Genomic DNA, 21,772 nt, shown 5'->3' on the forward strand with positions numbered 1-21,772 from the left:
CTATGGTTCTCATGGCGTGCTGCTCCGCTGTCCAGTACTCCACCTTCGCAAGCCTGTCCTACTCATGCACTACTCATGCTGCTTGGTCGGCCCCGTGACAGCCTTGCCGTCCCCCCGACGCCCGGGGTACGCCAGGAGACAGCCAACATCATCAGCAGAGAGAACAGCTGTTGAACGCACGTGTGAGGCAGAAAATTACCCATGATGTGCACACCCAGGGAAGGCACTTTGAGGCTGGGGAGCTGATCTGGGTCTACAGCCCCCTGAGAAAGAAAGGACAATGCCCCAAGCTGGACAGTCACTGGTGGGGCCCTGCAGGTTCCTGGCGAGGATGGGAGAGGTGGTATACTGAGTCCAGCTGTCTCCCAGGGGGAGAAAATTGGTACTGCACCTGGACAGGTTAGCCCCATACAGACGAGCCTCTAACCCCAGGAACCCCCACAGCCGCTCCCTCCACACACACGTCCAGGCTCCGCAGACAGGGCTCGACATGGCCCACTCACACAGTCTCTCCTGTGCCACTGCATGGTTCCCCAGAGCCACAGACTGTATCCCCCTTGCCCACATCGTTTCCCTCCATTTCCCTGCCTTCATCTCGTGCATCAGAGGGACAGCCCCCTACCACAGACTGAGCCCCCTGAGTCCACGAGTGGACACTCTGCCCCCATCACGCCTGCACAGACAAAGGAGACCTCTGGTTCGCTTCCGAGACTTTGTGTGTTCTGTTGTTTTTGATGTAGTCATGATTTGGCCTTAACCCTGTATATGTGGGGGTTTGGCTAGTAAAATGTTATTTATTTCTATTGTAAAATCCCCCTAATAAATAAACTGGAGATGGCGACTGTGCTTCTGCTCAGACGGTGGCAGTTATTTCCAAACTAAATCAAGGCACGTTAAGCTGCCAGTGGCAGGGGAAATGTTGATCACATCAATAAGGGGCTCACACAGACTTCTATTAACAGCGGGTTAGAGTTTAGACACACGCTTCTGTACTCACTTAACTTCACTAGGGTAGGGGGCAGCATTCGGAATTTTGGATGAAAAGCGTGCCCAAAGTAAACTGCCTGCTACTCAGACCCAGAAGCTAGGATATGCATATAATTGGTAGATTTGGATAGAAAACACTCTAAAGTTTCCAAAACGGTTAAAATAATGTCTGTGAGTATAACAGAACTGATATGGCAGGAAAATATCTGAAGAAAATCCATCCAAGAAGTGCTATTATTTTGAAATGGCTGTTTTTCCATTGAAAGCCTATCCACCATACAAAGACTTATGACCCAATTCACGATCCCTATGGCTTCCACTACATGTGGCCAGTCTTTAGGCATTGTTTCAGGTTTTTACTCTGAAAAATTAGGGAGAAACACCACTTTCAATGAGAGCACAGTGGAAATTTCCAGACATGAGTCCTGCGCGTGAACGGGAGCGTGCCTTTCTTGATTTTCCTTTTCTATTGACGAAGCTATTGTCCGGTTGAAATATGATCGATTAGTCATGACAAAAACAACCTGAGGATTGATTATAAACATCGTTTAACATGTTTCTACGAAGTTTTATGGTACTTTTTTGTTTTTTCATCTGTCTGTTGTGACCGCGCTTTGTTCCAATGGATTACTGAACAAAACGCACCAACAAAACTGAGGTTTTTGAATATAAAGAGGGACTTTATCGAACAAAACGAACATTTGTTGTGTAACATGGAGTCTTGGGAGTGCAACCATATGAAGATCATCAAAGGTAAGTGATCAATTTTATCGGTATTTCTGACTTTTGTTACACCTCTACTTGGCTGGTTACGGTTTGTAATGATTTGTCTGCTGGACGCTGTTCTCACATAATTGCATGGTTTTCTTTCGCCGTAAAGACTTTTTGAAATCTGACACCGTGGTTGGATTAACAAGAAGTTAATCTTTAAACCGATGTATAACACTTGTATGTTTTATGAATTTTTATAATGAGTATTTCTGTTTTTGAATTTGGCACTCTGCAATTTCACTGGATGTTGGCCAGGTGGGACGGTAGCATCCCACACCCCCTAGAGAGGTTTAACAGAGGCTATCACAGGATAAAGTATACTGTCATACATTGCCTCCCATTGGATCAGTCACTTATTCTTAGTTACTCCTGATTATTTATATTAATTGGACATTTTTAATTGAACACACTTTAATTGGATCAACAAAATATAATGACTTGTTCCATCAACATAATTATCATTCTACTTATTTGTTTATGAATGTATTTCAAGATAGAACCATATGTTGATCTGTGGCTTTGTTTGTAAAATACATGTAACTTGTGTAAAACTGGTCGGAACTTTTACATGCTTTGTTCTCCTGGCAAACATACCCTATCTACTCTGAACTATCAACACACTGTGTTCACTTAACACTCTCCTCTAGTTTGCAACCTTTCCCTTTCTCCTCAGATGTTCTGCTGGACATGTGTTCTCCTCCACAGAGCCCACCACAGTCCCAGCCCAGCACTCCCCAGAGGAGCTGGTCGCCCACACCCTGGTGCTGGAGTTTGGAGCCCTGCTGAAACACACTGACCGTCTCCACCAAGAGAGGCTGACAGAAATATGCAGACGTTTACTACAGCTGACTAGGACCATCCCCGAGGCAGACATACACTGTTACCCCTGGGAAACTAATGGAGCTCAAGGACCTTTGTCTGTAATGCAGTTATAAACAGTAATTAATGCAGAATGCAAAGCGCTATGTCTGCAGAAAACCAGGCACAGCTCATCACCCATATAACACCATCCCTACCGTGAAGCTTTGTGGCAGCATCATGCTATGGGGATGCTTTTCAGCGGCAGGGACTGGGAGACTGGTAAGGATAGAGGGAACAAGGAATGGAGTCAAATAAGAGGTAAATCCTTGATGAGAACCTGCTTCAGAGTGCAAACGACCTTAGACTGGGGCGAAGATTTACATTCCAACAGGACAATGACCCCAAGCATACAGCCAATGCAACGCTGGAATGGCGTCAGAACAAGAATGTGAAGTCCTTGAGTGGCCCAGCCAGAGACCAGACTTAAATTCCATTGAAAATCTGTGGAAAGACTTGAAGATTGCTGTTCACCGCCGCTTCCCAACTAACTTAAGAGAGCTTGAGAAAATCTGTAAGGAAGAATGGGAGAAAATCCCCAAATCCAGATGTGCAAAGCCGATACAGACATACCCAAGACGACTCAAAGCTGTAATCGCCGCCAAAGGTGCTTCTACAAAGTATTGACTCAAGGGTGTGAATACTTAAATAAATTAGTTATTTCTGTATTTCATAAAATCTCTGAAAACATGTTTTCACTTTGTCATTATGAGGTATTGTGTGTGTGTGGATTGCTGAGGGGGGAAAAAAACTGTTGAATTCAGGTTGTAACATATCAAAATGTGTAATAAGTCAAGGGGAATGAATACTTCCTGAAGGCACTGTATATGTTCTGTTTCTTAATGGAAGATTTCATTATTCTGAAAAACAAGGCTATGTAAATAAACTGTTCAGCTTCCAAAGAATACAAACAAACTGTTTGACTAATTTAGAATGAACCCTAAACTTGATAACAATAAACCTATATGTCAGTGTTATGGTGGTGACTAGACTAAAACAAACACATTCCTGTTGACAATGAAAAAACAAAACTTTTAAAATTATTTTTAATTTTTGCTTACACATTTGCAGTTTCTACAACAAAAGCTTATGATAAAATACAGAAATTAGGGGTATCAATAAAATTAGCAGTGACCTACAATACTTCCTCCAAGATATCCAGAGACAGAGGAGAGCAAATGTGTGAAACCGTTTTTTTTTTTTTAAATGTCCATTCCAACATTTCTGGGTTCCAGAATATGAGCTAAGCAGATGAGTTTGTATATATGAATATTTTTTGTGTCTCCAAGTCATTCTCTTGAACAAAAAGGAGAGACATAACAAATCTGAAGTACAATTCATTTACCTTTACAGATACCTCAGAGACATAGATAAAACAGAGATTTAGTCCCCAAAAAATGTGTGAACACTGAACATTTATGAAGTGTGTGTGTATGTGGATGGGTATTAGGGGGAGGAAGGGGGTGAAAATGTAGAACATACGTGTGTAAAACATCACTCATCTGGTGTTATGCGCAGACTCTGATTCAACATCATTTAAATAACCGGTTTATGGAAAATAATGCATCTTAATTCAAAGATATTCTATGGTAGCTGTAAAAGGCAAAGCAGTTATGCACATACAGTTCAGTATCTGACTAGAGAAAATAAAAGCATCAGAAGTACTGGCAATGCTTCACTTACACAGTACATTCATTTATCTCAGGTCAACCAGGGCAAGTTGACTGTCATGATGGATGTCCTTTCATATGCATGATATCATTGTGGAACACAATGCATGTACAGTTTAGGTTAAGAGTGGCCAAACATTTCCTATCAGCTTTTCTAACCATCAAAGAAGAGATTGAAGGTCAGAGGGCATTCACATGGCCTTGTCAATCAGCCCTAACCTCCTAAAGGAGGTATTACTGCTGGCAGTGAGGTGCATTGTGAGGAGTAACGTCTCAGAGATTCAGCATACAGGTCTTTTAAGGCCAAATAAATCTACCAGTTTCCTATTCCGACTCAATTTCTCTTTGGATTGACCCTGTCCTTCAAGAAGTAGGAATGTTTTCTACAAATTACAGAAATAACGCATGAAGACAACAAAGAGAGTTTCAATCCAACTGCAATAGCCTTCTATCCTGCATCATAGATTTTATCCTAATTTATTCACTCCATTTAATGGATGGTAATAATAATAATCATATTTTTCATCTTCTTTCTACCATACAGCTATTCATTATCAACATAACCACATCTTAGCATATGCAGAATTGTGTGTTAGTAGTGGTATTTTCTTTAAACCACAAGGAGAGAAAGTATGAAACATAAAAGAGAAACTGCTCTCCTCCAGCACAATTCCTCCCTCTCTCATCCCTGCTCCTCAAGCAAAGAAGACCACAAAGATGATGAAGAAGACTATGAGGACGAGGAAGATTTTGACCATGAGCCAGCGGTTGGATGAGACAGACTGAAAGTACTTGAGGATCTCTGAGTGTGCCATGTCCACGTTGAGCTGAGTGTCCTCCACATTGGCATCAATTCTGCAGGAAAGAGGATGGGAAAGGGGAGGTGAATGAGGGTCAGAGGTTTCATTAACCTGCTTACCACTGCATGCCCTGTCTGATCATTGCTGGATATGCGAGCTCAACAAAACATCAGAACAACAATGTTATATCAGGGGGAAAGCATCTTAACTAGTGGCTTGATAATCTCTGGCTCTCTCTTCATGTCTCCCTCACCTCTGCACTGTCTCCTCCTGCTCCTTCACCATGTGGGCCAGCTGCTGGAAGATGGAGCCCAGCTCTACGATGGTGGTCTCTATGTTCTGCATGGTGTCTGAACGGCTCTGGATGTACGAGTCCTATACAAACACACCATAAGAGTGACACCACTTAGAATGTATGCAAATTATTAAGCAACAAACAGTATTATTGATTGACACATGAATCCAGAAACAAGTCTCAGTCAATAAAAGGATTTGTATCGAAAGAGGAAACTGAGTCAAGTGTGTTTTAACTGTCACTGTTATTGTCACCATCATTATAATGCTTCTCATCATCAAGAGGATTGGAGGTAATACCTGTTCATTCATAAGCTGCAGCTGTTGGCTGGCACGGAAGTCCATGTCTATAGAGACTTCAGCTGTCCTTTTAGAGTCGTCCTGCATTAACAATGAGGTCCCTGCAACAACAAAAAGAGAGAGAGAGAGAGAGAGAGAGAGAGAGATAGAGAGAGAGGAGTGTAGGGGGGAAAGAGAGAGAGACAGAGAGAGAGAGAGAGAGAGAGAGAGAGAGAGTTGGGGGAGAGAGACAGAGAGAGAGAGTAGGGGGGAGAGAGAGAGAGACGAGAGAGAGAGAGAGAGAGAGAGAGAGAGAGAGAGAGAGAGAGTATGGGGGAGAGAGAGAGAGAAACAGAGAGAGAGTAGGGGGGAGAGAGAGAGACAGAGAGAGTAGGGGGAGAGAGAGACAGAGAGAGAGAGAGAGTAGGGGGGAGAGAGAGAGACAGAGAGAGAGTAGGGGGAGAGAGAGAGAGACAGAGAGAGAGAGAGAGAGTAGGGGGAGAGAAAGAGAGACAGAGAGAGAGAGAGTAGGGGGAGAGAGAGAGACAGAGAGAGTAGGGGGAGAGAGAGAGAGACAGAGAGAGAGTAGGGGGGACAGAGAGAGAGACAGAGAGAGAGAGTAGGGGGAGAGAGAGAGAGACAGAGAGAGTAGGGGGGACAGAGAGAGAGACAGAGAGAGAGAGAGAGTAGGGGGGAGAGAGAGAGAGGTCAGGTTGTACTGTTTAGTGTTTGTTTTGTAGTGTGGAGCTGATAATAGTTTATCTTACCGAAGTTGCTGGCATGTAGATGGGAGGAGGATGCTGGGGCTTGAGAAAATTGATCTCTTCGGCTCTTCTGCTCTTTGAGGTTCTGCAGAGGGAAAAGAGTGTGGGGGAGTTGAGAAGAAAATCTGTTTAAAACGGTTTATAAATCAACAAATATACACGGAACATCCAATGAAAACTAGTCTGGTCAAAATATTTACAGTGAAAGATGTGTGTCTGCCTTACCTCTGTCCTGACCTCCAGCACTGACTTGAAGTCGTTTGACATTGATGCCAGTTTGGACTAGAACAGAAAAGGGCTGTTATAAAATGAACGCTACATGGAAAAGTTACATGTACTATTCTTCATTGGATAAAACCAACGGACATATCAGCATGTCAGAGCATGGAAGTTACCTGGAGGGAGACAACGATGGTGTTGGAATGTGTCTGTAGGTGTTTGCCATTCTGACTCTGTCTGGAGCGCACAAGCCCCTGCAGCTGTGCTATCTGTTTATTCAGACTGTTTATGTCCTGGACAAAGAAAAGAAAAAAACAGACATCCAAACAGGCATCTAATAAAGTATTCCTGAACAGCATCCTGTACATATAAACTCTGTAGAGTAACAACAAAGTATAGCAGCTGAATCTACTATATACATCTCCTCACCTGTTTAACGATGTAGGTTAACTCCTCAATCTCCACAGCTTTGTCATCAAAAAGGGATTTCCTTTTGGCAACTAGACAAGATAATAGTCAGTGAGTTCCATATGCACCACCACATTGTGGACGCAAAAACTAAAATAGTTGCTTCCTTACGTATTGTGAGTTTTTCCAGTTTGGCGAAAGTGTTACTCAAGTCCTTCCCAATCCTCCTGTTAAATAGAAAAACCCATAACAAACAGTTGAGTATATGGACACTAATAGAGGGCTATACATAAAATGGATCTGTTCTCATATCATCTACTATTCTCATTCAATAACATGTTAATAACACAGTGTAATGCTCCTAACTTTGCCATGAGTGTAAAGTCACTGCGCTGTCTGACTGCACTGAGGGCTGGCTTGCTGGACTGGACCCCATTCTGAAGAAAACAGAAAGAATAAGGAACATCAATCAACATTGATCAGTGTGCAAATGTCAAGCACAACTATTTTGGTGTGCCTGAATGTTATGGTTCGACAGTTGGTGCTCGTTCAAAACATACAGTACCAGTCAAAAGTTTGGACACACTTACCTATCTAAGGGTATTTCTTTATTTTTACTATTTTATACATTGTAGAATAATAGTGAAGACATCAAAACTATGAAATAACACATATGGAATCATGTTGTAAACAAAAAAGTGTTTAAAAAATATTTTAAATTCTTCAAAGTAGCCACCCTTTGCCTTGATGATAGCGTTGCACACGCTTGGCATTCTCTCAACCAGCTTCACCTGGGATGCTTTTCCAACAGTCTTGAAGGAGTTCCCACATATGCTGAACACTTGTTGGCTGCTTTTCCTTCATTCTGCGGTGAAGGAAAACTCATCACAAACCATCTCAATTTGTTTGAGGTTGGATGAACATGTAGGCCAGGTCATCACTCAGCTTCTTGGTAAAATAGCCCTTACACAGCCTGGAGGTGTGTTGGGTCATTGTCCTGTTGAAAAACAAATGATAGTCCCACTAAGCACAAACCAGATGGGATAGCGTATCGCTGCAGAATGCTGTGGTAGCCATGCTGGTTAAGTGTGCCTTGAATTCTAAATAGATCACAGACAGTGTCACCAGCAAAGCACACCCACACCATCACACCTCCTCCTCCATGCTTCACAGTAGGAACCACACATGCGGAGAGCATCCGTTCACCTACTCTGCGTCTCACAAAGACGCGGCGGTTGGAACCAAAAATCTCAAATTTGGACTCATCGGACCAAAGGACAGATTTCCACCGGTCTAACGTCCATTGCTCGTGTTTCTTGGCCCGAGCAAGACTCTTCTTATTATTGGTGTGCTTTAGTAGTGGTTTCTTTGCAGCAATTCAACCATGAAGGCCTGATTCACACAGTCTCCTCTGAACAGTTGATGTTGAGATGTGTCTGTTACTTGAACTCTGTGAAGCATTTATTTGGGCTGCAATTTTTGAGGCTGGTAACTCTAATGAATTTATTCTCTGCAGCAGAGGTAACTCTGGGTCTTCCTTTCCTGTGGCGGTCCTCATGAGAGCCAGCTTCATCATAGCGCTTGATAGTTTTTGCGACTGCACTTTAAGAAACTTTCAAAATTCTTGACATTTTCCAGATTAACTGACCTTCATGTCTTAAAGTAATGATGGACTGTTGTTTCTCTTTGCTTATTTGAGCTGTTCTTGCCATAATATGGACTTGGTCTTTTACCAACTAGGGCTATTTTCTGTATACCAACCCTACCTTGTCACAACACAACTGATTGGCTCAAACACATTAAGAAGGAAAGAAATTCCACAAATTTACTTTTAACAAGGCACACCTGTTAACTGAAATGCATTACAGGGCACACCTCATGAAGCTGGTTGGGAGAATACCGAGAGTGTACAATGCTGTCATCAAGGCAAAGGCTGGCTACTTTGACAAATCTCAAATATAAAATATAGTTTGATTTGTTTAACACTTTTTTGGTTACTACAAGATTCCATATGTGTTATTTCGTAGTTTTGATGTCTTCACTATTATTCTACAATGCAGAAAATTGTAAAAATAAAGAAAAACCCTGGAATGAGTAGTTTTGTCCAAACTTTTGCTTGGTACTGTACATAACAATAATAAATAAACATCTCTCTATGGTGCTAATCTGTCACATCTATTTTGGTAAAGCTAGTTAACACTAATTCAGAACATATTATTATTAAAAGACATAGGGTCTCTCCATGTTGCTCACCTGTCTCCCCTGTAGTGACCTGCAGACTGACTGGAACTCATTGGTGCGGTCCCTGCCTGACATGTTGCTTATGTCCACCAGTGGGGGAGGTGGCGGTGGACTGGGGGCTGTGAGTTGTGGGTCCTGTGGCTGGATCAGCGGTGACTGGGTCTGGGCAGGCCCCAGGTACACCCCTTCCTGGCTGTTCCTAGGACCGTGGCGACGACGCGTGTTCATGGATGCTCAGGCACATCACCTGCTGGAGGAAAAACTGAGTCAGATTTCAGAATGAATAATGTTAAAGATCCATCAAAAACACTTGTGTACTCAAGAGGACAAGCTCCTCAAAAACTGCCCCAGAAAGCCCTGGGTCTGAAATGAGACAGTAGCTACTAGGCAGTCAACAAGGAGATTGTTTCACTTGAGTTCTTGAGGATAGAATAAAGCCCACAGACCAACTGGTGTGAATGTATACAGACACTCTACAAACACAGCAAAAGAGACACATCCTCTTTAAGAACTTTCTGGGTTTGAAAGTTGCACTCAATACACTGATAGACTAGTCTACTAGACCTTTCTCAAAGAGTATTCGTGTTCTCTTGTTTACTAAAAGATAAAATAACAGACTGGTCAATGAAAAATGCGATAACCAATGTGTGAGGTAAATAACTGTTAGGTAAAACCGTTTTTTCTTAGCCACCACCAAATCCTGATTCCCAGAAAAAGCATCATGTACTGTTACATAATGTGCCCGATTGTAAACATGCTAATAGCTTGAATGACCCATAGCTCAATTCAATCAAGGGGTTTACTCACAACTCAACCAAGAATCTTCTGGTCAAAAAAGTGTGCTTGCTTAAAAAATCTACAAAACCCAGGATTGCAAAATAGAACAATCCAACAAATCCAGATTACAATGTGTTCATCGACCTATACTGGTTGAGGTACTAGCTGTTTATCCACTGAATGCCTTGCACATGTTTGATTGTTAGTTCATTTGTTATTAATTTATTTCACCTTTATTTAACCAGGTAGGCTAGTTGAGAACAAGTTCTCATTTACAACTGCAACCTGGCCAGGATAAAGCAAAGCAGTGCGACACAAACAACAACACAGAGTTACACATGGAATAAACAAACATACAGTCAATGACACAATAGAAAAAGTCTATATACAGTATGTGCAAATGGGGTAAGATAAGGGAGGTAAGGCAATAAATAGGCCATAGTGGCGAAATAATTACAATTTAGCAATTAAACACTGGAGTGATAGATGTGCAGAAGAATGTACAAGTAGAGATACTGGGGTGCAAAGGAGCTAAAAAATAAATAATAAATAACAGGATGGGGATGTTGGATGGGCTATTTACAGACGGGCTATGCTCAGGTGCAGTGACCTGTGAGCTGCTCTGACAGCTGGTGCTTAAAGTTAGTGAGGGAGATATGAGTCTCCAGCTTCAGAGATTTTTGCAATTTGTTCCAGTCATTGGCAGCAGAGAACTGGAAGGAAAGGCGGCCAAAGGAGGAATTGGCTTTGGGGATGACCAGTGAGATATACCTGCTGGAGCGCGTGCTACGGGTGGGTGTTGTTATCGTGACCAGTGAGCTGAGATAAGGCGGGGCTTTACCTAGCAAAGACTTATAGATGACCTGGAGCCAGTGGGTCTGGTGACGAATATGTAGCGAGGGCCAGCTGACTAGAGCATACAGGTCGCAGTGGTGGGCGGTATAAGGGGCTTTGGTAACAAAACAGATGGCACTGTGATAGACTGCATCCAATTTGCTGAGTAGAGTGTTGGAGGCTATTTTGTAAATGACATCGCCGAAGTCAAGGATCGGTAGTATAGTCAGTTTTACGAGGGTATGTGTGGCAGCATGAGTGAAAGATGCTTTGTTGCGAAATAGGAAGCCGATTCTAGATTTCATTTTGGATTGGATATGCTTTATGTGAGTCTGGAAGGAGAGTTTACAGTCTAACCAGACACCTAGGTATTTGTAGTTGTCCACATATTCTAAGTCAGAACCGTCCAGAGTAGTGATGCTAGTAAGGCAGGCGGGTGCGGGCAGCGATCGGTTGAAGAGCATGCATTTTGTTTTACTTGCATTTAAGAGCAGTTGGAGGCCACGGAAGGAGAGTTGTATGGCATTGAAGCTCGTCTGGAAGTTAGTTAACAGTGTCCAAAGAAGGGCCAGAAATATACAGAATGGTGTCGTCTGTGTAGAGGTGGATCAGAGAATCACCAGCACCAAGAGCGTCATCATTGATGTATACAGAGAAAAGAGTCGGCCCGAGAATTGAACCCTGTGGCACCCCCATAGAGACTGCCAGAGGTCCGGACAACATGCCCTCCGATTTGACACACTGACCTGATCTGCCTTTTTTTTTACCTTTATTTAACCAGGTGGGCTAGTTAAGAACAAGTTGTCATTTACAACTGCAACCTGGCCAAGATAAAGCAAAGCAGTGCGACACACAAACAACAACACAGAGTTACACATGGAATAAACAAACATACAGTCAATAACACAATAGAGAACATCTATATACAGTGTGTGCAAATGAGTTAGGATAAGGGGGGTGAGGCAATAAATAGGCCATAGTGGCGAAATTATAACAGTATGGCAAGTATGATAGATGTGCAGAAGATGAGTGTGCAAGTAGCGGTACTGGGGTGCAAAGGAGCAAAATAAATCAAATAAATTACAATATGCTGATGAGGTAGTTGGATAGGCTATTTACAGATTGGCTATGTAACAGTTACAGGTGCAGTGATCTGCTCTGACAGCTGGTGCTTAAAGCTAGTGAGGGAGATATGAGTCTCCAGCTTCAGTGATTGGCCAAACAGTCCAAAATAGCTCAGGCTACTCTCAGAATTCAGTAAAGTATTGTAATGAAGCAAGCAGGGAGCTCGAACCCTCGACCTTCTAGCCCGAAGTCCAGCGCGCTATCGACTGTGCCCCAAAAGCATGCTCGACTGGTAGAGTCGATACCCGCGCTTATAAACCCATGGTCGTTACAGTATATTATATAGGACAAACGGCATCAATATTGATAAATAATGTTAGACATATGTAGGAGAATATAGGTAACAAGCTAGCACTAACAGAAAAGGGAAAGGTTGTGTGGATGGTGAGTGAATGGCAAATGGGCTACTTCATTTCACATGACCCGGTGCCCCGGGTGGGTGGAGATTTCACTTAAGGACCAATGGAATGGTTTAAAATGTTCCAACCCGCACACCCGAGGCAATCGGGCCATGCAAAACTAACACGCCCAATAGTCATAACAAGCCTGCTGCTATTAGTAGCTAGCGTTCTGGCTTCCAAAGCTGAATAAGCCTAACGTTAGCTATAAAATATTGGCACGACAAAAACAGAGTAGATACATGACTAAGCAAGTGTTATCAGGATATCTTTTCGAGCCATAATCAAGTTTCAAATACCAACAATATCTTACCGGTAAATAAATAATATTTATTTGATCACTCCACTGCCTACGAAGGAACTGGTCCTTCCGCTAAACGCTGACGTCAGCGCCACGTATACGTCTAGTTTAGCACATTACGTTGTAAGGGTGCCCAGTTGGACAAATTCTTACCAGTCCATTCATCATGCATGTCTTTGCTGTAGATCCCAAATACATTGGCAGAGAATAGCCCTTACGAGACTTGAACCTAAAATCATACATGTGATCAAATAATTATGTACTAGTTTGGATATTTTTTCACATTATGAAATGGATGTAACCAGGACCTTTGCAGCTTGAATGGCTCATTTGTGTGAAATGTCAGTGTGATGTTGTGTGTATAGACTGGTCACAGGTCGTAAAGGTGATTAACACAAGAGAAAAAGGGGGTGAAATAGGGCTTGTTCGACATTGCAGGCAACAGCCTATTGACTGGTCTACAAATCACATTGCATCATAAATAACTACTTATTGTAGTCACATGTTATTGGTCACATACACATTTAGCAGATGTTATTGCGGGTGTAGCGAAATGCTTGTGTTTCTAGCTCCAACAGATTTGTCACTCAGTCAGTCACCATTTACCCACAATGCATCATGGATTTGATGGTCTCGAAAATGACTTGTTCCACATTGCAGACAACTGCCGACTGACCTACAAAGAACCTTGAATCATAAATAACTACTCATAATTTGATCAGTAAGTCAGTCAATTTATGAACTATACATTACGGTTTTGATCCTCTTGAACAGGGCCATTGACAAAGAAAGAGGGATGGGAAATTACCGCTTTTATTGGACAGCAGACAATACTCCACAGAGAAGAATATACACATGATACTATCAACAAAACAGCAATGACACTTAGTATTTTATTGATAATTGTAGGTGAGTAGAAGCATATTGTTTACTTCATTACACTGAAAGAAATAATGGAAAACATTTGTAGTTTGTATATACATTAACATGGAGTTCCACCCAGGTTCTAAACATCAGCCAGTGTGTTTGTGTGCAATCACAAGTACTTGATCTCTTAAGAGGTTAAAACTTCTTCAGGATTGGTGGGTCCCCTGCGGGACGGTTGAGCTAACGTAGGCTAATGCGATTAGCATGAGGTTGTATGTAACGAACATTTCCCAGGACTTGGACATATCTGATATTGGCAGAAAGCTTAAATTCCTGTTAATCTAACTTCACTGTCCAATTTACAGTAGCTATTACAGTGAAAGAATACCATGCTATTGTTTGAGGCAAGTGCACAGTTTTGAACATAGTTATTAATAAACATATTAGGCACATTTGGGCAATCTTGATACAAATTTTTAACAGAAATACAATGGTTCATTGGATCAGATTAAAACTTTGCACATACACTGCTGCCATCTAAAAAAAAAAAAAAAAAATCTAGTGGCCAATATGTAAATTACACCGAGGCTGGTTACATTATTGCCTTTCTCTTGCATTTTCAAAGATGGTACAAAAAAATAATATATATATACAATTAATGTATTTTTTTTACATTATCTTTTACCATATCTAATGTGTTATTCTCCTACATTCCTTTCACATTTCCACAAACTTCAAAGTGTTTCCTTTCAAATGGTACCAAGAAAATGTATATCCTTGCTACAGGCAGTTAGATTTGGGTATGTCATTTTAGGTGAAAATAGAAGAAAAAAAAGGGGCCGATCCTTAATGATCAATATGAAATCAAGGCATTCAGACAGCATCCCTTTAGAATCTAAAATCCTGCCAATAATTCCTTCGTACAACAGGCCAGCTCATCCAAAGACCTAATTATGAGGCCTCCTTAAAAACATTAGCCTAGTATCGCAACCCTTAAGCAAAGATTGTGTAAAAAATAACTGCAAGGTGAAGTCATTAAAAAAATCTTGTTTTAAAAGAAACCAAACAACCCAAAGTTGTAAAAACATTACTAGTAAAAACATATTACTAGTTCAATGAAATGATAAAGGTTGATGAAAGCCTGGTATGGTTGCCACAGTTGTTTAAGATTGAATTACCTGTCTGTTCATTACATACGGAGGATGAACATAATGGGCAATATATTGTGTTGTCATACCAGAAGAAAAGAAAGCTATGGAATGCAGGTTATACATTTCACTAATAACGTTGCTGGTGAGGTTTTTGCTTTTCTGCAGAACAGACTTTGGGACTTTAACCCAAGGTTTATAGTAATCTAAGTATTCATCAACATAATTCTTCTCCCAAGCAGCTGTTGTAATGGCAAGAAACCCAAAAGATATCAGTTCCCAAAGTGATCAGAACAGCTTGATCATGCTTTCTCTGGATTTCCCAACTCCAACCCATTTCACTGCAATTAAAATCAAATTCACGGTGAATATATCATCAATTATCAAAACAAGGTTGGTTTTCAGTAAGGCTGCTTAATCACCATAAATACTTGTTTCTTGACTAACCTGGCACTTGCAAGAAGTCCTCGATGAAGCGGATGTAGCTCTGTGCCTGAGAGGGCAGTTCCTCAAAGCACCGCACATCCTCAGTGCTGCAGCACCATCCAGGTAGCGTCTCGTACGTCACTGACACCCGCATCAGCACGTCCATATTGGCTACAGAGGGAAAGACAGGGAATAAGATGGGAGCCAGCATGCAGTGCAAGCCAAATCAAGTGTGTAATGGTAAAGTGAAAGGAGCAACTGTATAAAATAAGTCCCCCTAGACAGGGAGAAACGAACCAGGAAAACTGGGAAGGGGCTCGTCATCAACAGTGTAGGACACACCCACTTTGATCTCTGGCAGCGTGTCGAGGATGTCAAGCTTGGTCAGAGCGATGCTGTCGGAGAGAAACAGTGGTGTCAAACATGGTTATGCAATAGATATACAGCAATGGAACATAGTGGAGGCATACACAAGTACAATAGACTGAACACAGTGATCCAATAATTACAATGCATACAGTATGGAACACATCCAGAAAGCAGGACAAGCAGGAGGAGAGACCGAGCCTTACGCAGTGAAGCCATTGACCATGTGGGCGTATCTGACAAGGACCAAGTCCAGCCAGCCACAGCGGCGCCGCCGGCCCGTCGTCACACCAAACTCCCTCCCTCTGGACTGCAACAAGTTTCCAACCTCCTGGACCACAATCAACACAGCAGTCAGATCTGGGATTCACTATAAACTGAATGTAAATATGAAGTACTAGAAGAGACGGTTCCTAGACAGTAAGTTTACATCCCTACAAATTCATACTGTATGACTTCAGACAATTCTGCAAAACAAACACTATCCACTCACATTGTCCTGCTCAGTGGGGAAAGCTCCAACACCCACCCGGGTGGTGTAGGCCTTGACCACACCATACACTCTCCCCACATAGGACGGGGGCACACCCAGGCCAGTGCACACCCCCCCAGCAGTGCAGTTAGAGGATGTCACAAACGGGTAGGTGCCTGAAAAAGACAAATTATTTGATTTCCTTCAAATTATATTCCAATGGCCATCACTAAACAGCAGAGTAGCATAATAATTTACCCCCCCTCAAACCCTTCTGTTCTCACCAAAGTCAATATCCAAGAGGGCTGCATTGGCTCCCTCCACCAGAATCTTCTTACTGGGCCCAGTGAGGGCCTTGTGCATGAAGTACACCCCATCGGTGACAAGGGGCCGCAACCTCTCAGCATACACCTGGAAAAGAGGGAAAATCAGAGACCACCTACATAGAGAAACATCTCAGTATCTTAAGCTTTCTAGCTCCCCCTGAAAGACTAACAAGAGCTGTTCTGCATGGAATCAGCTCAATTGAGACAGTAATTGCCTGTAGAGAGAACAGGATCACATTCATTGGGCACAAACAAGAGATAAGTGGACTAGCATCCCTAACCAGAAGCAGACAAGAAAATACTCATCCAGAAGCGGCGCTCCAAATGGCCGGGGACTTTATCCGCAGGCAAACTTAAATCAGTTTTACCTCATTTCTACCAGCATGTCACATGTGCCATAACTCTAGACCACCTTTACTCCACACACAGATGCATATAAAGCTCTCCCTCCATTTGGCAAATCTGACCATAATTATATCCTCCTGATTCCTGCTAACAAGCAAAGGCAGGAAGTACCAGCGACTCGCTCAATACGAAAGTGGTCAGATGACACGGACGCTACAGGACTGTTTTGCTAGCACAGACTGGAATATGTTCCGGGATTCATCCAATGGCATTGAGGGGTATACCACAGTCACTGGCTTCATCAATATGTGCATCGACGACGTTGTCCACACAGTGACCATAAGTACACATCCCAACCAGAAGCCATGGATTACAGGCAACATCCGTACCGAGCTAAAGGCTAGAGCTGCCGCTTTCAAGGAGCGGGACACTAATCCAAACGCTTAAAAGAAATCCTCCTATGCCCTCATACGAACCATCAAACAGGCAAACCGTCAATAGAGGACTAAGATTGAATCCTACTACACCGGCTCCGACGCTCGCCAGATGTGGCAGGGCTTGCAAACTATTATGGACTACAAAGGGATACCCAACCGCAAAGCTTCCCAGTGATGCGAGCCTACCACACAAGCTAAATTCCTTTTATGCATTACCAGGGTGTGTACTCACAGCAACTCTCTCTCCCTGACCAAAGCTAATACCTACATGTTTCAAGCAGACCACCATAGTCCATGTCACCAAGAATGCAAAGGTAATCTGCCGAAATGACTACCGCCCCGTAGAACTCTCGTTGGTTGCCATGAAGTGCTCTCAAAGGCTTGTCATGGCTCATCCCAGAAACCCTAGACCCACTCCAATTTGCATAACATCTAAACCGATCCACAGACAACGCAATCTCAAATCGCACTCCACACTGCCCTTTCGCACCTGGACAAGAGTAACACCTATGTGAGAATGCTATTCATTGACTACAGCTCAGCATTCAACACCATAGTGCCCACAAAGCTCATCACTAAGCTAAGGACCCTGGGACTAAACAGGAGGTCAGAGAGCTGGCAGTGTGGTGCCCGGAGAACAACCTCTCCCTCAACGTGATCAAGACAAAGGAGATGATCATGGACTACAGGAAAAGGAAGGTCAGGTCCACATCACCAACAAACTACTATGGTCCAAACACACCAAGACAGTCGTGAAGAGGGCACGACAACACCTTTTCCCCCTCAGGAGACTGAAAATATTTGGCATGGGTCCTCAGATCCTCAAAAAGTTATACAGCCGCACCATCGAGAGCATCCTGACCAGTTGCATCACCCCCTCTTATGGCAACTGCTCGGCATCTGATGGTAAGGCGCTACAGAGGGTAGTGCGTACGGCCCAATACATCACTGGGACCAAGCTTCCTGCCATCCAGGACCTATATACTAGGCGTGTCAGAGGAAGGCACAAAAACATTTGTCAAAGACTCCAGCCACCGTAGTCATAGACTGTTCTCTTTGCTACCACAAAGCAAGCGGTACCGAAGCGCCAAGTCTAGGTCCAAAAGACTGCTGAACAATTAATAAAACGGCCACCCGGACTATTTAAATTGACACCCCCACCCCATTATGTTAACACAGCTGAAAGGCCAGCATCCCGGAGTCGCATCTTCACTGTTGACGTTGAGACTGGTACTATTCAATGAAGCTGCCAGTTGAGGACTTGTGAGGCGTCTGTTTCTCAAACTAGACACTTTAATGTACTTGTCCTCTTGCTCAGTTGTGCACCGGGGCCTCCCACTCCTCTTTCTATTCTGGTTAGAGCCAGTTTGCGCTGTTCTGTGAAGAGCGTAGTACACAGAATTCTACGAGATCTTCAGTTTCTTGGCAATTTCTCGCATGGAATAGCCTTCATTTCTCAGAACAAGAATAGACTGACGAGTTTCAGAAGAAAGGGCGTTGTTTCTGGCTATTTTGAGCCTGTAGTCGAACCCACAAATGCTGATGCTCCAGATACTCAACTTGTCTAAAGAAGAACAGTTTTATTGCTTCTTTAAATCAGAACAAGTTTTGAGCTGTGCTAACATAATTGCAAAAGGGTTTCCTAATGATCAAAAACCTTTTAAAATGATAACCTTGGATTAGCCAACAACGTGCCATTGGAACACAGGAGTGATGGTTGCTGATGGGCCTCTGTACGCTTACATAGATATTCCATTAAAAAAAAAAGTCTACCCTGTAATTCAATTTGATGTTATTTTAACGGCCAACTTTTTTTTTGCTTTTCTTAAAAATTAAAAAAATAAAAAAAACATTTCTAAGTGGCCCCAAACTTTTGAATGGTAGTGTATATTAGGACATTAAAGCAGTGTTCTTTTCACCTTCAGTTGTTGCAGCTCATTGTCAATGTCAACATTTAGGTTGGGGTACATAGTCAGGAAATGCCCTGCCAACACACGGAACCTGTGGACGAAGAAAAGGCCATCAGCTATCAATCAACATCAACTTTTTTATTGATCATTAAAATCATTAAGGTTCAAAAGCTCATTTCAAGTAACTTACATGCATTCTTACAAACAATAATTTTGGTACTAACTTCTCCTCAAAGACAGTGAAATCAGACACAAGGTCACAGACTCGCAGTCCATTGCGAGCAGCTTTGGAAGAATAGGCAGGTCCAATGCCCTTTTTGGTGGTTCCCAAACTGGAAAACAATCAAAAACAGAAGAATGGATATTCAGGAATGCTGTCACAGCAATAATAAACACTGCCTTGGCAGTAGCCCTAAAAGGCTACCATGACTTGAATTTTTTGTTGTTATTGCTACAACCACTTTCACCACACAGTAAAATGAGGAACAGGGCGTCGTCTTCAAAGAGTCTCAGATAAGCACTCCTAATCGGAGACGCTTTATGAACACGGAGTCACCATCACTTCCTCATACAATAAAACCCACGCACTTCTTTCCCGCCTGTAGCTGTCTCTGTTGTTCCTGGATCCCATCAACAGCTTGGTGGAAGTTGAACACTAAGAGCAGATAATGCAAAAAATAATAATAATTTAAAAAAAAAAGCATAAATTCATAGAATTGCAAGACACTAAACTAAAGATTTGTAAAACAAACAGCCATGTCTTACCAATGTGTGCACGGTCAGATATCTTTAACCGCTTCTCCCATCCTTGCAGTCCTGGACAATGACAAAAACAAATAGCAGGTCAAGTGTTATCAGTGGAATCCACTTCCTTCATCCTTTTATCTTTCCTGCAGGCCTCTACAATTGCTAATACTCACCGTTGCCTTTCTGCAGGTTCTTTTCAGCCTCCTCGAAGAGGCCAGGCAGGTGTATCACAACCCCGTTCCCTGTGGATGAGCAGTTCAGTTATGGACGGTTTGAATAGGAAACCAAACCAATGAAAACATTGTCGATGGCTGAAGTGTAAGAGAGGGTCAACCCACCAATAAATGAGACAGCCTTCTTGTTGAGCACTCCACTGGGCAACAAGTGGAAGTCATACTCCACAGAGTCCACCACCACTGTGTGGCCTGCATTGTTACCTCCCTGAAAAAGACAACATTTACACGAGCAGAAAGTGAGTACAGCCAGCAGTGAACGAACGTGTAAGTACCAGTTAACTGGCAACATTTTTTGCACCATTGCATTTTCCTTGAGGAAAAATGCATTGAAAGTACAGAGAGCATGCATTTGTTTCACCCCCACCAGTGATAAGTTTATTCCCAAAAAAATTACAACTACATCACCAAGCACAGACATATTTGAATAAGTAACTACCCGTTAACTGGTAAAGCTTTGTTTCAACAGCTATAAAACTTCAGTTTAGTACAAAATACGGACACGTGTTTGTGTAGTTCACAGGAGATAACGGTTTATTACTCGGTCAAAACTAGTCGAATGAAACCAATGTAGGCAGTATTTTTACCAGGGAAGCCGACAAAGGAAATTTAGCGAACTGCAATTGTTAGTTACTGTAGGGTGGGTATAATTTGTGGAACTTTACAACAGGAATCTGTCAAACTTATAACAAGGATGCCAACAAACAGCACATAAAGTAGGATGATCAATTCACCTAGCTAAATAGCTGCCGAATAGGCATCAACTCACCACGTAGCTTATACTTAGTTTGTCCATAGGCTACCAGAGTGAGGACAGACATTTTTCGGAATAAAACGTGGTGAGTGAAACGTAAAATTGTCCACTTACCTTATTCTGCCCGCTATACAACTTTGTATGCGTTGTTTGTTGGCAACCTTGTTATTTACGAAGTGTTTGGAACAGATTCCGGTTGGCACCTTCCACAAACTATACCCACCCGTTACTGTAGCAAGATAACCCATGTGTTGTTGTGGGTCGTTACCCACTACCAGATAGCATTGCTAGCTAGTTAAGCATGTTAACGTTCGCATGATAACTTTAGCCATTTAGCAACTTATCTATTAAGCGCATTTCCTAAATATTATATACACTAACTAGTATTGGTTTTGCCTACCGAACGACTGGCGTACTTTTGTCAAATTATAAATGCCTTGTTTGCTTGCTAGTTAGAGTAGCTACGTACCTGACACCTGCATACTAAATCCGCGTCCAGCGCTAGCAGGTCAACCACTTTCCCCTTTCCCTCGTCTCCCCATTGCGCACCGAGGACCACGGTTACTTTATTCCGAGGTTCCTTCGGAATCCGCAGGGACTCGACCTGTCCACTCTCCCGATGTCGCTTAAAAACTGGCTCTCCGTTCATGGAGGCCGTTTCTTCGCCATTACACATTGTGCTATCTGCTGCCATGCTCTTTGCTTAAATCCGGAAGATAAAATTAGCGGGAAACGAGGTTGCCAGGTTTGAGAAAAATGTATTTGTTGTCCATACAAAACCCACCAACAAGCCCTGAAAACGAGCCCTTTTCTCGCAGTAATAGAGGAGTTTGACACATTAAACCTAATAAACCCCTTTTCCATAACATAATACGGCGAATTAAGAATTCATATCTACGTAACTTGTAACGACGAAATGATCAAAATTCAGTTTTCCATCAAAATAATATTATTGCGAGCTAGCGTGACATAATACATTAATTTGAATATGTTGCAAGACAAAATATAATTCGCC

General features: G+C 42.5%; 2 protein-coding genes across 4 annotated transcripts; both read right to left on the reverse strand.

Annotated features, from left to right (window-relative positions):
• Window positions 1-3,648: 3,648 nt before the first annotated feature.
• Window positions 3,649-12,825, reverse strand: stx5 (Syntaxin-5). 3 transcript variants are annotated; one of them, NM_001139770.1, is given in 11 exon segments: window positions 3,649-5,141; window positions 5,340-5,461; window positions 5,681-5,781; window positions 6,427-6,508; window positions 6,649-6,705; window positions 6,819-6,935; window positions 7,072-7,142; window positions 7,222-7,277; window positions 7,417-7,487; window positions 9,304-9,541; window positions 12,739-12,791. In NM_001139770.1, coding segments are annotated over 10 exon segments (1,053 nt in total). In that variant the 5' UTR covers window positions 9,520-9,541; window positions 12,739-12,791; the 3' UTR covers window positions 3,649-4,981.
• Window positions 12,826-13,523: 698 nt separating this feature from the next.
• On the reverse strand, window positions 13,524-21,484 carry LOC106563477 (adenylosuccinate synthetase isozyme 2). Its single transcript, XM_014129090.3, has 13 exons — window positions 21,227-21,484; window positions 20,109-20,211; window positions 19,944-20,012; window positions 19,789-19,839; window positions 19,612-19,678; window positions 19,248-19,355; window positions 19,033-19,114; window positions 16,290-16,416; window positions 16,027-16,181; window positions 15,740-15,864; window positions 15,465-15,562; window positions 15,189-15,338; window positions 13,524-15,082 (listed from the first exon to the last, which is right to left on the reverse strand). Exons 1-13 carry the CDS (start codon window positions 21,449-21,451, stop codon window positions 15,030-15,032), a joined length of 1,413 nt encoding a protein of 470 aa, XP_013984565.3. The 5' UTR covers window positions 21,452-21,484; the 3' UTR covers window positions 13,524-15,029.
• Between the last annotated feature and the right edge of the window lie 288 nt (window positions 21,485-21,772).

This window comes from Salmo salar, chromosome 11, assembly GCF_965601325.2.
Source record: "Salmo salar chromosome 11, fSalSal1, whole genome shotgun sequence".
In the NCBI taxonomy this organism is placed as follows: Eukaryota; Metazoa; Chordata; class Actinopteri; order Salmoniformes; family Salmonidae; genus Salmo; species Salmo salar.